The following is a 17,539-nucleotide window of genomic DNA, read 5'->3' as shown; positions in this document are numbered from 1 at the left end:
TGTGAGCCCAATCCCATAGTATTTTTTAACATGCTGAGTGAGAGAAGAAACTACCGAAGAGAGAGAAGAGAATAAAAACAATAATCTGACTATGAGGCCTCAGAGAATCAGGGCAGGCAAAAACACAATAAAACAACTGGAAGGGCACTCGGTAGAGCGCATACCTCCGCCACGTAATACCTGATCCACGAGAATATATCAGGCTCAATACATTTTTGAAATATCATGTTACACAGTACCATATCATTTTTGGCCCTATCTCTCAATGGTGAAGAATTAATTCAAAAATTTTGAGTCATCGGATCCGGATCCAGGTCTTCACTAAAATCTAATCAGTTCGTCCTGGTCACACACCGAAGCTGTCCACAAAATTTCATCCGGATCCGTCCACAACTTTTTGAGATATCCTGTACACAAACAGACAGACAAGCCAGTAGGCGGCCAAGGGTCGCCGAGCATCCGATGACCTTTGACCCCTGATCTGAGTTAATCTAGGACTAAGTACTTATGAAATTGCAATCAAATCGGTTAATCCGTGTATGAGCAAGGGGGCTTTGAATGGTCATTTTGCCTGAACAATGCACTCATTGACCTTTGACCCCTGACTTAGCCGAGACAGGTTAATATGTTCTGAAGCAAAGTTGTAGTACTCATTGAGTACTATGTACCTACGAACTTTCATTCATATCGGTTAATCCGTGTAGGAGCAAGGGTGCCTTGAATGGTAATTTCGCCCAAAAAAATGCACTTATTGACCTTTGACCCCTGACCTAATCGAGATAGGTCATTATGCAAATGAGTAAAGTTGTAGTACTCATTAAGGTCTATAAGCATGTAAAAAATTAATTATATTCGGTTTAACCGTCTTGGAGCTAGTGTACTTTGAATTTGCAGCGGGAATGCCCAATGGCCCTCGGACACCCAAGTTGAGAGGGTTGCCATTTGGAAACTATAAGATATAGAACAGAATGGATGTCACATAGCGGATAGAGAATCACCTTAAGATTATGCATACCAAATATCATTGAGTTACATCTACTGATAACTACTTGGTATCAATTTGAATGAAAAGTACCGAAAATGCAGTTTGATATCAGAAATCCCCAAAGTTCGAGGGGGTGCTGTGGGTGAACAAAGATATACTGTAAATCGAAAATCCAGCTCGATCGTTTGTGCACAATGCATTCCAGATTATTGTGAATTTTCATGACCATCTGACCCTAACCCTAGGAGGAGTAGCATTTGGCGCAAAGGCACCGCCAGCTCTCGCATATTATCGATTTTTGCACTAATTGACCTTTGACCCCTGACCTAAGCAATATGGTCAATATGTTCTGAGGCAATGTTGTAGCACTCGTTGTGTGCTATGAACCTGCAAAGTTTCATTCGGATCGATGCACTCACCTGGTCACTAGGGGAACTTCAATTTTCGCCACTTTTCAGGCGTACCTCATTTGTAGGGGGCGTTGCAGGTAAACTATTCCATCTATCACAAAAAACGGAATACATTTGGTAGAGCATCACCTGTAGATGATGCATGCCAAATTTCATAAGCCTATGTGGGATAATGGCTTTCGGAATTGATATCGTATGAACAGTACCAATTTTGAAGGTTTTTCGGCTGTTGCTGGGGAACCAAAGCGTCCCTAGCAACCATCACAATTTCCAAAGCACTAGGTCATAAGATGTACCTACCACCCGAGTTTGGTCAAAGTCGGCGCACGTTTACTACCAATTATGCTGATGACAAACGTACAAACATCCAAATAAACCAATGTCACCCGCAGGGTGACCCGTATCTTGCCAAAAGGTGAACACGTGTGACTTCTTTAAGGTCACACTGAGGTGAACAGAGCTGCTATCCACCAGGAGCGACTCCTTGAGGAATTTCTGCCGACGAGAGATTCCGATGAGAATCGTTCTACAGAGTAACCATGAAAAATATGCGTTTGCCTCATAACGTCACCAAATGACGTCATAATGTCTCAAGCTTGACATATCTAGAAAGCACTCATCGAGGTGTTCAATTTGAAGTACTACACGATATGGTTCCTAAAACTTGAAAATTTGACCTTGGAGTCAAATATATTTGACCTTTGGTGCTAACCATGAAGGTCAAGGCCAATTGCCACCAAAAATTAATCAGCTGAGCGCCAGACCATGAACTATATTCCCATGAAGTTTGAAGACGATCCGATCAAAATTACTCAAAAAATAAGGGTTTTGTCGACTCCCATGATTTGTGACAAAGTGGCCTTGACCTTTGAGCTTGACCTTCAAAATTTTATGCGCTAAAAGGGACCTCTATAGGCCTCTGATATGCGCAGTTACAAAAATTTCCAATGATAACTGTGCTCTGCAGAGTGATTTATACGTGATTACAGACCAAAAATAAAAAAAATAAAAAAAATAAAACATATGAAGGTCAAGGCCAATCGCCACCAAAAATTAATCAGCTGAACGCCAGACCATGAACTATATTCCCATGAAGTTTGAAGACGATCCGATCAAAATTACTCAAAAAATAAGGGTTTCGTCGACTCCCCTGATTTGGGCCAAAGTGACCTTGACCTTTGACCTTGACCTTTAAAATTTTGTGCACTGAAAGGGACCTCTATAGGCCTCTGATATGCGAAGTTACAAAAATTTCCGATGATAACTGTGCTCTGCAGAATTTTTTATACGTGATTACAGACAAAAAAAAAAAAAACCAAACAAGCTGACTAACATATCTTGCAAAAACTTCGTTTTGGCAAGATAACAAACAGACAGAATTACTGATAATAAGGGTCACCTATTTCGGCGACCCAACAAACAGACAGACAGAAAGGGGTGAAAACATAACCTCCTTCACCTTTGGTGGTGGAGGTAATAATTAGGGGATGGAAAACAGAAAAATAGTCAACAACCATTATTGTTCGTAGTTGCGGAGATGCTTCTTCAAAATAGAGCATCCCAGAAGCAAATCCAATCTGTTTAGGTGAGGCTCATCGGATGGCTCAGAGGCAGCATAATCGCCTTTGAACTTTCCAGTCTGACTTTGATTTGGACCCAACTGTAAACTGTCCTCGAACAGATGTGTTGCAGGTGTGTAGTCAAATAGGACGATGAGCTTGAGTACCGTGTGCCAGCCTCATCTGCTGGTGGACCATAAAGACCTCACAGGGTCTTTTGCTACAGTAGAAAATTGTGTTCCAGCAGCCTGGCCAAAATCCTTCCAATCAGCCATTGGGCTCGTGCCACATACCTTAAAGCGGTGCACGCCCCACAACGCACTCGTAGTGCGCCAACGACCCCAAGCAACCTACATGGATACGATAATACACCACATACGATGGTTCCACAGTCATCCTTCAGTGGAGTTAAACAATCCGACTGGCCCAGAACTGGCACACGCACACAAATGTGGAAGTCATCAATTTTGTTGAGTCATCCACTTAAAGTGCGATGCATCCTCATGATCTGTAAAAAAAAAAACCCTAAATTTCATTGGATGCTATAAGGCTGGCAGTATAGCTGAGAGGTATGCAGACTGGTCTCTGAGCTGTGTAGCCTGAGTTTGAATATCGGCCCAGCTATAAACTTTCGTCCTGGTGCGTCGCAGACAGCGCGGAGCATCACTATGTGTGCCGACCCTCAGCTGGACGTTAAAGTGGGCACCTCATCTGCAAGCACCAGTTGTATTGGTGGATATTGAAGATCCCACGGTGTCCTTTGTGAAGGGTAGATGAGCCATCACCCGTACCCTGAACAAATTCAAAATTCCTGCTCCAACCAACAAGGGGTAATTGCATCAGCGGCGCAGCTGCGCCTCCACAAAAATGATGCAACTGGCAACAACACGCTGCATACCAAAGGAAAGTATTGGATTCTTCATCATACCCCCAAGTTCTGCTACATTTGTTCGATATCTGCGATATTTCAAACAGTGTGTTAGATTTTCACGTTTTACCTCCTTTCCAGAGGCACATGGCTGGATTTGAGCAGACGAGGGGTGGTTTCGCTGTGCAGTTGACCCCCACCATCAGTACCATCTAAGGACGTTTGGCTCTTCAAGCTGCGGTACAAATGCAAGCCCAATGTGTTGCCTCCACCCCTGCGACAATCTTCAGGTATCCGCCGCTTCCCGTGCATCTTCCTACGAAGCCTCTGCCGTGCTATGAACCTGCGCACAGCTGGGTAACAGGTGGGATACAATCAGGGTCATTGCAATTATGATGGACACAAATTGCCATGTGTCCCCTCTGCTCGCATTAGCTGATGGGCATTATAAGAATCCCACGGTGTCTTTCGTTAAGAATAGGTCTGCTGTCATCGGCACCCTCAACAAATTACAAATTCCCGCACAAATAACCTTAAGTCGAACGTGAGGCCTCGCCAGCCGGTTCGTGAAAGACTTGGGCAAAAAACTTTCTCCGGTCAATTCGGCAAAAAGTGGGAATAGTGTGGACCATTAAACTAGCACTACTACTACTACTACTACTACTACTACTACTACTACTACTACTACTACTACTACTACTACTACTAACACACACACACACACACACACACACACACACACACACACACACACACACCATAAAATTAATTTAATTAATTTGATAAATAACATTGGGAAGGGGAGGGGGTTCAAATCCCAGCTGATATAATTCACATCACCAACCATATACTATTTCCCCACCAAGCAATGTGTTGACCTTTGATCCAAACACAACTGCTCTGAGGCTGCTGTGAAGTTACATCTTCATTTGCCCTGATCGAGGTGGAGGAAGAAGAACCTGCAGGTATCAGTGGTAAAATAATTTATATCCTGCTGAATAAGAATGGAGATGGGAGAATCTTTTTTCCTGATTAGGCTTCACCAAAGAGTGAAACTGAACAATTTACAGGGGTGCTGTATCATGAAGCACCACATTTTGCTGTATTTATGTCCTCTTGTTGCTCCGCACAATATTCACCAACTTTCACGTGAGCAACAACAACATGAAAGGCGAACAAATACATTGTGGTTTGGTGGAGGTAATTGTCCTTGTCCTCCATTAACCATGTGTAAAGCCCTGGTGGAGGAGACATGTTTGTTTGTCTGTGAGCAGGATATATCTCAAAAAGTTATGGATGAATTTGAACAAAGTTCGGTGGACATGTTGGGTCTGTGACATGGAATAATGGATTTGATTTTGGTAAAGATCCAGATGCAGATCCAGTTACAATAATTTTTTAATTTTCAAAGTGATTATTCATAATTGAGAGATAAGCCAAAAACTATGTATTTCAAAATGCTGTGGATGAGTAATTTAAAAAACTTGGTAGATGAATTGGGTCGGTGACGAGAATAAGCCGATTGGATTTTTGTTCAGGTCTGGATCCAGATCCGACCCATCAGTGGGATAGAAAACATAAACAGTTCAGCCTGACGGAGGTATCTGCTCCACTAAGTGCTGTTCTGGTTGCCTCTACCTATAGGTTAGGAAAGGCTGATTGTTGTTTGTGTGATGTAACCAAATTTGAATGTAAAACATATATTCATGCTCCACCCATGTTTTTGCCTCATGCATATTCATGTTTTGCATCAGGCATATTTACGCTCTGCCATTGTGTCGCATCGTCCCTGCTGGAAGTGGGGGAAATCAGCACGGGCCCGGTCTGGTGGGACATATGGTTGTATCAAAAGGCACGGTTTTTACCGTCGCACTTGGAGTGTTTTAAATAAAGAAAAAGTGATTTAAACCTCTGCAAGTGTTAGTTAAACTGCCTGGAGCATTCGTATTCAAGAATCTGGACACATAGGCCATTCCAGGATAGTTGGAGGGGTTTTTTTTACAATTAGTATCCCTGATGTTTAATTGTAACTCAGAGTTTCTGAGACCACTAGGAGTACTAAACCACCATTTATGGGAGGGGGGGGGGAATTGGTTTTTTTCTTCCCGCAACTCCAAATTTCTGAAATTTCCAAGCTGTATCTCAGAGCTTGCTAGAACTTTTGGAATAAAATTTTGCAACAATAATGTGAATAGAAAGTATGGGGGAGTTGGCATATTTTTTTTTAGATCTCGACTAAATTTTTAAGTTCATGACCTAATAAGGCATTTTAACATTATTCACCAAAACTCTACTAAGGTTTGTCTGAATATAACGAAATTGCCCTCTCGAGATAGCCTAAAGCAAGGTGCATTTACCCTTAATTTGATCCTACCAAGGCCAAGGTCTTCCACCCCGAGGAGCACTAAACCACCACTTACATTTTTCTCCCTTTTTGTCTGCCATTGTCCCAAGGACTTCCGGAATTAAATTTTGCATGAATAATGTGAATAGAAAGTATGTGGGTTTTTTGACCTTGACATAATTTTAAGGTCATGACCCAATTATAACATTTTTCACCACAACTTCATCAAGGCTTGTCTGATCGGAACAAAATTGTCCTCTCTCGATATCCGAGAGCAAGGCGCATTTATGATTACTTTACATCATAGCCCTCCAGGTTAAAGGTCAAGGTCAAATGGCAGTCTGAAAAAAAAAAGATGCTTTTTGTCATCGCTCAATTTTGCCAATGCGGAATCGCTTGGCCTTCCAAGATGATCTTGCATTATAATAGTGCACCTGCACTGAAGTTGTGCACCTGATATTTGATTTGTGTTCTTGACCTACTTTTTTCAGATTGTGATCTAATTAACAAAAAACACTTTTTCATAATAACATGAATAATTTTGCTCAGATTTTCATGATGTTGAGTTTTTTTGGGATAGATTGTAGATGGGGACACATTTTCTTAATTCACACTCTATCCCTAAATGTTGAAATGCTGCGATGTATCTTGGCATGCCAAAGCAATTTTTTTTCTTTTTTCTTTACAGGAGAGAGTGTCGTGGAAGAGCAAAGTAGAACTAACAGTGAGACATACATCAAGGGAATTAATGGACAAGAAAAGAGAAGAGGGAGGAGGAGAAGAAACTGAAACTAGCAAGTAAAATGCTTGAATTAGGAAAAGTTAATGGGGGTAATAAAGATCATGGGTAAACATTGGGGATGACAAGAGATGGTGGTACAGTGCTTACTTGAAGTCCTGAAGGGAAGAGTGACACAGAAAAGTCTCTGGAAGGTGGTTCCATCGATGGGAGAAGTGAGGAATAAGAGAGGTGAGGTGTGCAGTCAGCCTGGATTTTGGAAGTTTAATCAGGAGGGATTATTGTAAGAACACAAGCATCCTGGAGTTGATAGTGAGGGTCAGAGGACTGGGAGAGCCGAGGGATCAATGTTGGAGAATAGACGGGAGAAAACAGTGAGACCATTGATCTAACTGCTTAAGCAGCACCAACGCGCTGCACCGAGTATGGTCCCAATCTCCTCCATTGATCTACCTGCCAGTTGAGAACAACAGAAATTGTGTGTGCTTAGGAATCATCACGGGAGATTGCATTTATTTTGAGAGCTTTATATTCCAAAGAATCCAGGAGAGACAAGTGGTACGATGGGAGGCCAGCACATAGTGGAGAACAGTACTCCACTGATCTATGGACAAAAGCATTGCAGATGGTGAGTAGCTCTGATTTTCCAAGGTCAATACTTTGATCAATGGGGGATACCCAGTCTGCGGCTAGCTTTGGAAGCCAGCTTTGCTATGTGGTCGGCCCAGGAGGGATCATGGCTGATGGTGGAGTTAAGAAGTTCAAGAAGCTCAAGTTCTGCTCTATAATAAGCAGGTGTGTTGGGATTTGAACCTTTTGAAAGTCTTCTGTTTCTTTCCCAGCAAAATCCACTTGCTTGCAGTTAACTAAAATATATTCCTGCTTTGATTATTTCCACATAAAGGGAGGCCTGTAAGATAAGACGTGTGGTCAACCTTGAATGCTCCGCAGGAACATTGTGTAACCGGATCTGGGAGAAACCTCAGGTCCTGCTTATCTACTTAATAGACTAGTGTTAAAAGGACATAAATCAGCTGGTAAAACAGCTGGTCCTTTGATGAAAGGACGGGCTATTGTATGCTGGAATAAGCCAACGTGGCAAGAAAAACATATTTCAGGAGGTGACTCGGCTATCCTGGCAGGGCACTCTCTAAGGTTCCTCAATTGTTAATTGGTGTTCCTGGTTTCTGTTCTCCATGTGATCACATGTATTGATGGTTGATAAACATTTTTCTCTCAAGTATATCGATGTCCTCATACCTCAGTGAAGGGTGATTGACGGCTCGACAGTTGGCGCAGCGAGCAGGGGCGAGGAGAGGTGGAGAGGTGGACGAGGTGGAGGAGAGGTGGGGATGGACCCTTGGTGACCAAAGAGAAAAGCTTCGGTGACCAATTTGGATAAGGTAAGCCTTTGTTCTGGGGAGTTTAAATTAGATACTCTCTTTCTCACCCCAGGTTTTGTCCATCTCTGCTTCTGCCCCCTTGCTCTCGTCGAAGAACTAGTAAAGATAAGTGTGGAGAGAACTGTTTATTTACTATCAAGAGGTAGCCATCTTAAGGTCCTGACAGGGGGGTGTGAGGGATGAGGGCATATGGCTAAGGGCTGCCTAGTCAGACCCAAGAACATCCCAGGAAGGGTTCAGCTGTGAAAATGGGAAATAAATCAAGTAGACGTGAGGAGAAGAAAGAACCTCCTCGGGATACCCCTGCTTACCAGATGTTTAAATTACATGGAATGGTAGCAATGGAACAAGATGGTTGCTGGGCAGAATGGATGGTTAAGGATAGCCTACCATGGCCAAGGGGTGGGTCGTTTGATGTACCAGTAGTGCAGAATCTGCAGGAAGAGTTGCTAAGATGCCATAGATAATTATCCATGAAACAAACGCCGGTCAATTGGCTGGGATATGGGTTATTGCAAGAGGAAGCAATTAAGAGATCAAGCACAGCCAAGCAGGCAACCTTGGCTGGAAAGGGGCTGAAGCTTCAGGGTCAATTAGAAGGTGCAGAACGGCAAGCTGAGGATGCGGTAGCATCTGCACCGGCGCCTAGACAAATACCAGAAAATGGCTTCCCAGTCATCCCGGTGTCTGCAGCACTGGGGCAGGGGTACTCCAACACCAATACAGTATCAGTAGCACCCCAGCCCCCGGCATATAAATCGCTCGGGCTACCTCAGTCAGCTGCACAGTTTCAGCTGTTTCATCTGTCGTCCGGGCTACCGTATAAGTCTATATATCCGAGGCTCCCAGGTAAGGGTTGCGATGATATATGTGTGGAGGGAAGTGAAATAACTCAAGGAGCAGTGCCCCCCATCCCCACTTATCTCATGCGAGAGATTGTTCCAAGCAAGCCAGCAGTACCACTGGCAGAAGGGGTTCAACGGCGAGATGCACAAGCTGCTGTAGTGGTATACCAACCATTTAAGGAACATAAACCGAATTTTGGAATGCTGAAATGAACTGCAGACAATCCGTGATTTGATTGCCCAATGGGTGGAAACACACCGATGTACACACCGAGATATCGGCATTATGTGTCAGGCGATACTCTCGCCTGCAGTGTGGAGAGAGGCGAGGAGGGAAGCTGAGTGGCCAAATGGTATTGTGAGAGAAGGTAAAGGAGTCGTGACGTCCTCAGGGATCTGTAATTTCAAATTAGGAAGAAAAGGAGTCCAATTTGGAATAGGATGATGGTCAACGGCAACCATTACTGGAAAGGGAAAGGCAACCCCCAAGCCCCTGTAAATGGTCAGATTAGAGACCCCAAATAGCAGTCGGGAAAGTAGAGGCAAGAGGGGCTATCCCCCACCAGATGCTTGTTTTGTGTATGGAAAGAGGGGGCATTGGAAACAAAATTGTCCCAAAGGAGGACGGGGACCTGGTCCCCCACCTGCAAACTCACGAAGGTATTGACAGTATGGGGGTGGACCCTCGAGGGAAGGAGCAATGCTGACATTGAGTCTGACAAAGTAGCCGACCAATACTCTGAACGTCTCAGGCTATGAGCTTTCTTTCTTAGTCGATATGGGGGCCACTCGCTCCACAATTGCAGCCAAAGAACTGCCAGGGGTTGAGAAATCTAGAAATAGTGCACAGATAGTGGGTTTAGGGGGTAAGATTCAAACATTAGACACAGCAGCACATTTGCCAGTAAGATGTGGACCATTGCAGGAGAAACATGCATTCCTTCTCACGACCACCACACCAGTGAACTTGCTACGTAAGTTAGGATGCATGATAGCATGTACAAAGAAAGGGTTGTTTGTTGACAACACCCAAAGAAAGCACAATTAGCAATGATGGTTTTAATGGCACCGCACCCGGTTGTTTATTGGTGGAGGTTGCCGAAACCACCGATTAGTGATGTTTTAATGTGCTTGGATGCAATCTTGGCAAAGAGCCAAAGGATGCGAAATTGACTCAAAAATGCACAGGTAATGACATGTACTTATTATTATCCCCCACATTGTACAATTTACTATGATGTAACCGGAAATGATGTTGAATTTGCGAAGAGGATAGGTCCACATTTGGGAAAGTGTGATACGTTGTCCGTCTGCCGCTTAATGATTGGAAAGGAAGACATTACAGTGGAAGTTAAGATCATGGAATAACCAGAGGCAATTGACAAAGTATCTATCAGAGGTAACCTCGCATGTAACAATAACTACAGTGATGGGATATCACCCAAAGGATTTAGGCTTCATGGTTTATCACCTACAGGGGGCAGCGGTGGATTGCTCCGCAACTCTGTTACATTGGCAAGTGCATAAATTGGTAAATAACGAAGGGTGGATCTGTGATTTAAAAGACCAGGTTCTACAAGGGATGATGAAGGAAATTGATCTGCCTACCAAACATGAGATTCTGATGAGAACTGTAAGTGAGACGAAAGGATTCAGAAAGTCTGCAAGAAGAGGTTCCTCAAGAATTGTGGACCCGGCATGATAATGATGTGGGGGTCGCATCATCGGGGCAGCACCCTCAGTTGTCAAACTCAAATATGGAGTGTGTTGGCCAAATGTATGCCAATTTCTCCTCCGAAAGGAGGCAGAAGCCGGAATAGCACGGGTAATTAAATCGCTGAAGGAGCAAGGGATAATTGTGGAAACTTCGAGTCCGTGCAACACACCAATCTTGCCGGTTAAGAAGTCACAGAAGGATAAATGGAGATTTGTTCAGGATCTGCAAGAGATAAATGAGGTGATTCAAAGTGTTCACCCAGTGCTACCTCGTGCAGAGGTGCTGATAACATCTATCCCCACAAATTCCATCCATTTCAAAGTAATTGATTTGTGCTCCGCATTTTTCTCGGTCCCTATTGCGAAGAAATCGCAATTTCTGTTCGCTTTTACGTACAAGGGCCGCCAATATACGTGGATGGTCCTGCCGCAAGGTTTTGCAGACAGCCCTACATTGTTTTCACAATGTAGGGATATAGATCTAAATCAGCGGCGCAGCTGCGTTTTCACAGTTATAGTTTTCACAATCTAAATCTGTGTTGCATAAGGATATAGCTGATGTAATATTAAGAGGAAATTCAGTGCTGCTACAATACATGGATGATCTGCTAATCTCTTCCCCAAATAGGGAAGCGTGCAAAATGGATACGCTGCAGCTGCTCCAGGCCATGGCAAAGAAAGGCCATAAAGTAAACAGAGCCAAACTGCAGCTGGTGCAGAAAAGGGTTAACTATTTGGGGCACCACATTTCACATGGGAAAAGAGATTTAGACAAAGGGAGAGTAACTTCAATTGCGAAGTACCCCACCCTCGTACAAAGAAGGATATGATGCGGTTCCTCGGCATGGCAACCTACTGCAGGCAGTGGATTGTGGATTATGCGATTTTGACGAAGGAACTATTTGTTATGGTCGGTAAGAACCAGCCCAACATAATCGAGTGGACTGAGGAAATGGAGGAGTGCTTTAATAAACTGAAAGTAGCGTTCTCATCGGCCCCAGCTCTAGACCTTCCAGATTACGAGAAGCCGTTTTTCCTTTATACTCATGAAATAAGAGGATTTGCACAAACTGTGCTGATGCAGCAGCACGGTGATCGCCAACACCCAATAGCATACTTCAGCCGAAGGTTAGACCCGGTTGAACGCGGCCTGCCACTTTGCTTCGAAGCCGTGGCCGCGGCAAGTTATGCTGTTAAGCGCACGGCGGAAATCGTAATGGGTCACCCTCTTACCTTGAGAGCCCCCCACTGCATAGCATCTCTCTTGATGCAGAAACAGACACAACACCTAACCAATACGCATTTGATGCAGTATGAAACGACCTTGCTCCACCGACCAAAACTCCAGATAGAGCGATGTAACGTTCGTAATCCAGCTTCCTTGTTGCCAACGGAGGAAGATGGCGATCCTCAGGATTGTACCGAAGTGATCCAGGTGGTATCCATGGTACGACCGGACTTGAGAGATTGGACCACTGGAAAATCCCGATTCAACCTTGTTTGTTGATGGGTCGGCCTACCGAGGCCAGGATGGTTATGCGCCCTTATTAGGGCTTGCGAGTTGTCAGCTGGTCAAACAGTCAATATATACCAATTCCAATTATGCATTTGGAGTGGTACATGATAAAGGTGCTATCTGGAAAATGCGAGGGTTTTTAACCTCCGCAGGCACACCCATTAAGAATGGAAGTTTCATATCTGAGCTTCCAGCAAGCATTATGCTACCCAAAGCGGTAGCTGTCATTAAGTGCTGCGCACACCAGAAACTAACAACGGGCGGGGATAAGGGAAATGATATGGCAGACAAAGCTGCCAAAGCGGCTGCAGAACACTCCATTCCCTTGGTAATGCCAGCGCGTGTAGCAAATGAACATGTTAAGCTACACCAATATAGCTTGCTGGACACCATTGCCATTCAAGCTGCAGCACCGATTAATGACCACGACAAAGGGAGGGAAAAAGGGGGAGCTTGCGCTGTAATTGGAAAGGAATTTTATACGTATATCCCGGATAACTCAGAGAAAATCCATGACCTGGCAGGGCACATAAGAAAGGAGGCTGCAAAGTATCATGACTACAATCCAGGATGAAAGATCGGAGCATGGTTGCAGGGATTATTTGGAGGCTGGGGTGGAACGGTCCTCCGTTTCCTGTTGACAGATTTGGCTGTGTTAATTGGAATATTCATTATATTGTCCATATTCAAAGCAGCCATTATGGCTGGCTTGCAAAAGTGTGTTACATGATGGCATCCAAAGTCAACACCCAAGAAACCCGAAGCCAAGCCTGAACCTGAGATGACACTTTTAGCTGGGGCTAGGGAAAGGGACTTTTCAATAGAAGGGGCACTTTCCCCACACCACCCACAACCACTATTGTACACCCCCCCCTCCCCCGCTACCCTTGCTCCCTTTGTTTCGCCTGCTTGTAATGCGTGTCTTTGTGCACCAGGCACCTGAGATCAAAGATGAGGAATTTATTCAATTGCTCGCTGTAGCTGGACTTGAGAATGATGACTTGCATGCAATGTTAGAAAAAGAAGAAGATGAAAATATAAATGTAGGTGTGGTCCTCGATGCTGCAGATTCTGGCATAAATGTTAAAATGGAACTGGAAATGGATGTACATCAGTTAAGTATGAAATCAGACTCAGACCTTGAGCCTGAGCAGTTTTTGAATGGAGATTTTACAGAGTGATTTGTTAATCAAAGGGTTTGGCATGTGATCCCATCTTTAGTGGGAGAGGTGGCCTGGGACAGAGTGGGGTCTGTGGCCTCTCTCCCTGGGATAGAAAGGTGCAGGGGAAGCCTTTCGACTGCCATGGAGACCATCTGGAGAGGAGAGGCTGTTGCCCAGAAGAATGGAACTCTTCCCAGGGAGCGGTCTGTCTGCGCCACGGAGCTGGGTCATCTACCGGCCTGAATTAAGAAGATGCTTGATTGTGATTTTAAAAAAACATTGTTTCTTAAAGTAACAATAGCAGGGAATGTTGGGATTTCCACATAAAGGGAGGCCTGTAAGATCAGACATGTGGTCAACCTTGAAGCCATCCATCCATTGGGACCATACTCTGTGCAGAGCGTTGGTGCTGCCTAAGCAGTCTCCTTGACTACTGCTCCATAGAAACATTTTGTAACAGGATCTGGGATAAACCTCAGGTCCTGCTTATCTGCTTAATAGACTGGTGTTGAAAGGACATAAACCAGCTGGTCCTTTGATGAAAGGAAGAGCTATTATATGCTGGAATAAGCCAACGTGGCAAGAAAAACATATTTAAGGAGGTGACTCGGCTATCCTGGCAGGGCACTCTCCAAGGTTCCTCAAATGTTAATTGGTGTTCCTGATTTCTGTTCTCCACATGATCACATGTATTGATAGTTAATAAACATTTTTCGGTAAGATATGCAAGATTGAAAGTTTGTAAGACATATGCAAGATTGAAAATAATTTGGCAAGCTCTCGGGAAGTTGCTTGTGGGTCTGTCCACATCTCGCGTGTTCAAACATGAGCAGTACATGGTTATTCCAAGCATGTTTAACTCAGTTTACACAATGGTGGTTACAGAGCACAGCGTCAAAATGAAGTTTTGCGAAGAATTCAGGAAGATACCAGAAGGCTTGTATCTAAGTGGGAATGACAGCTCATAATGTGTGGGACAATTGTCCGTACATTATACAAATAGGATGGGTGAACTCTGTTCGCTTTCCTTGTTTTACCCATAGAGCTTACGCGTAAATTCCTCCTTCGGTGGTTGCTACTCCATCGCATGGTTACTCCTCAATATGGGAAGTAATTTCAGGAGAATTTGGTCAGGATATCGGCACATAGTGGTCTGCTCTTTGTATAAGGCGCTACGGGATATTCAATTTATACAAGTCAATGCTGGCTGAATGGACATCCGGCATAACGTTCCTCCAAAGCATGGTGTATTCGTTGACAGAACGTTGTGCAAGAGAAGTCATGGGTGAGAGATTATCGTTGGGTTGGGAATCCAACCTCAGACCAGTGATGTCAAAGGCAAGTATGGCACCTCCATGTTATCCTGCCAGCCTGTGATATTAATCATGGGAGGGTTGATAAGAAAATTCAGGAGAATAATCTGCTTAGCACACACCCATGCATTCCATGGATGGGTCAGCACCGCTTCATTGTGGCAAGATGTCCTAAAATTCCCATATTGCTGTTATCCCTCAAAGCAAACACGTCGGTCTTTCTTGGTAAAACCACAAGGATGTGCAGAAAAGGGGTGGTCTCACCTTGCTGACAAACAACCACCTTACGATGTAGCTGGCTGCAGATCTCTGCGAGTTGCTCACTCCGCCATGGTGCTGTAAGCAGCGGTACACAGCCCTGCCACAAAACAGTCACCCCAGTTAGAGTTTCATGTAAATATGGTGGGACAAGCTCAGTTCCTACCTCATATATCAGTATCTAGGAGGATTTATTGCATTGCAGATTATATCGATGATAAAGGATAGAATGATTTACCAAAAGATCAACTGCGGTAAACACCTGCCAGCATTGATGGGCTTTTTGACGACATGATTGGAGTTACCGATGACCTGTAGATTTGAGGAACTGTTACGTCAGGACTGGTAAACTGCATCTAATACTAGAAGGAGAAGCGTCGATCCGTCCCTGTGTGTATCCATCATGCTTCATTCCAAAGGGATCCTATTGTCGTAGAGTAATCATAAAAAGAAGTTTATAATTGATTTACTTGGAACAACAACTTATGTCCATTTAATCATAAACATTCCTGTTTCGAAAGCCCATCTTTCCAGAATTGAAGAATAAGTGGGAATTTGAGCTGAATGTAGTGGTTCCAATGGTAAGATGTATTATCCTACGATAGCAGGAACCATTTAAAAGCACATGGCAGGAGCACACAAAGAACTACAACCACAGCCACTACGGAAGGAACAAATACACTTTATAAAAGATCATTGTGTGTTTCACTTCAGTTTGCATTCTCATTGACATTCACACATAGACATGCAACAGTTTGTGAAGTACAACATGCTGTCTTTTGATTCAACCCATCAGCAAAGCGAGAGGTAGGCACGGCTAATCATTCTGAAATGTCGGCTCGATTGAAATTGAGTTATGATCAGCAGGATTGGATGAACGACCTTTTCATTTTGACCGCTGTCAAAGGTCAAAGGCAACCACACCTTTGGCATTACTCAGAATGGAGTTGCTTCCAATACACACATTGTAGGGAACATGAACAATGATCATAAAGATTCTAAGAAGCAATCAAAAAAAATTTCATGTTTATTTAAAAAGAAGCCTTCTATTCATCACATTCCTAAAATAAAGGATATTTTTGACTGTCTCTCTCCATCTGCACAAAGCATGCATGCATTTTTCTTCTCCTCTCTTTACTTGTATCTCTTCCAAATACCCATTCTCTTCCTTTTTTTCGATATTCAGCATGTAGCATTTATATGTGACACATTTTCAAGAAATATCTGCGTAATTATTTATTTATTTTTGTGCATTACACGTGAAGCCCTGAAGATTTGAATGATGGAGCATTATAACGTGCCAATGCGGATTAAGATTGTAGAACTCTACATTAAATTAGGGTCTGTTTTTGCAACTCAGTGAGCATTCAGGAGGGAATTTCCATGCAGAAATGGCCCATGTCGTAACACCATTCTCTCCTTGGTCGGAAAATTTTATGAAAATGGTAGTGTTCATCCATCTCAGCACGTGACACATCACACAGTGACAGCACAAGTTGCTGCGGTCGCTGCAGCAATTTCCCAAAGTCCAAATAAGTTGATCCGGCACCTTGCAGCAAAGTGCTATGAGCCAAATAAGTCTCGGACATATATTCCATGAAGATCTTCCCCTATGGCCATAACAAGCTCAAATGAGCTAAGATCCTCGTCCTCTTAATGATGACGTCATAAAAACGAATATGACGTCATTATGATATATCAGGTTTGCGATAAATTATCTGTGCTAATTCCCGACTTGATTCCCGCAAACAAAATTCAAACAGCTTGCCTAGTTTCGGAGATAATGGTATAGGCAATTTCCATTAGCGCGATATTATGACGTCAACTTTTTTTCTAGGAAGAATTTCCAAAATCGGACATGGTTACTGCCTGTACGTGGGCTTTCTGCATATACATGGCAAGTTTCACGAAGATCCGATGAAAACTCTGGGTTGTGAAACAAAAAATGTCAAAAAATAGGAATGACGTCATAAAAATTGATATGATGTCATAATGATGTATCATATGTGCGGTAATTAATCTCTGCTAATGCCCTGTTCGATTCCCGCAAACAGAATTCAAAAAGCTTGCCTAGTTTGAGATAATATAATTTTTGAGGCGATTTCCATTAGCGGAGATATTTTGACGTTATAACTTTTTTTCTCGGGGGAATTTTCAAAATCGGAGATGGTTACTGTCTGCGCAGGGTATTTTTACATATATATGCCAAGTTTCAGGAAGTTTCGATGAAAATTGAAGGCTGTGAAACAAAAAAGTCCACAAGAACAACAACGTGAGTAAGACTTAGAGATCCTCCACGAGGATCTAAAAATTCCAGTTTGTTCAGAAACTTGACAATGCTGATTTTAGAAAGCTGGTACTTCACTTTAGTGTGCTAAAAACATGATTTACTTTGTTCCGTCTTGTTTTATTACAGATAT

General features: G+C 43.4%; 1 protein-coding gene across 1 annotated transcript in view; it reads right to left on the bottom strand.

Moving 5' to 3' along the window:
* LOC147009587 (uncharacterized) overlaps positions 1 to 17,539 on the bottom strand; it is a 161,053-nt gene that overhangs the window by 80,611 nt on the left and 62,903 nt on the right. Inside the window, exons 2-3 of the mRNA XM_085861109.1 lie at positions 15,126 to 15,219; positions 3,953 to 4,175 (exon numbers count right to left, since the gene is read on the bottom strand). Coding sequence (XP_085717235.1) covers positions 3,953 to 4,175; positions 15,126 to 15,219 — 317 coding nt within the window. The remainder of the gene's footprint in view (positions 1 to 3,952; positions 4,176 to 15,125; positions 15,220 to 17,539) is intronic.

This window comes from Eptatretus burgeri, chromosome 17 (genome assembly GCF_056783735.1).
Source record: "Eptatretus burgeri isolate ZD-2024b chromosome 17, Ebu_testis_v1, whole genome shotgun sequence".
In the NCBI taxonomy this organism is placed as follows: domain Eukaryota; kingdom Metazoa; phylum Chordata; class Myxini; order Myxiniformes; family Myxinidae; genus Eptatretus; species Eptatretus burgeri.
Note: the sequence above shows the minus strand (reverse complement) of the source record. Positions and strands in the feature narration are given on the sequence as shown.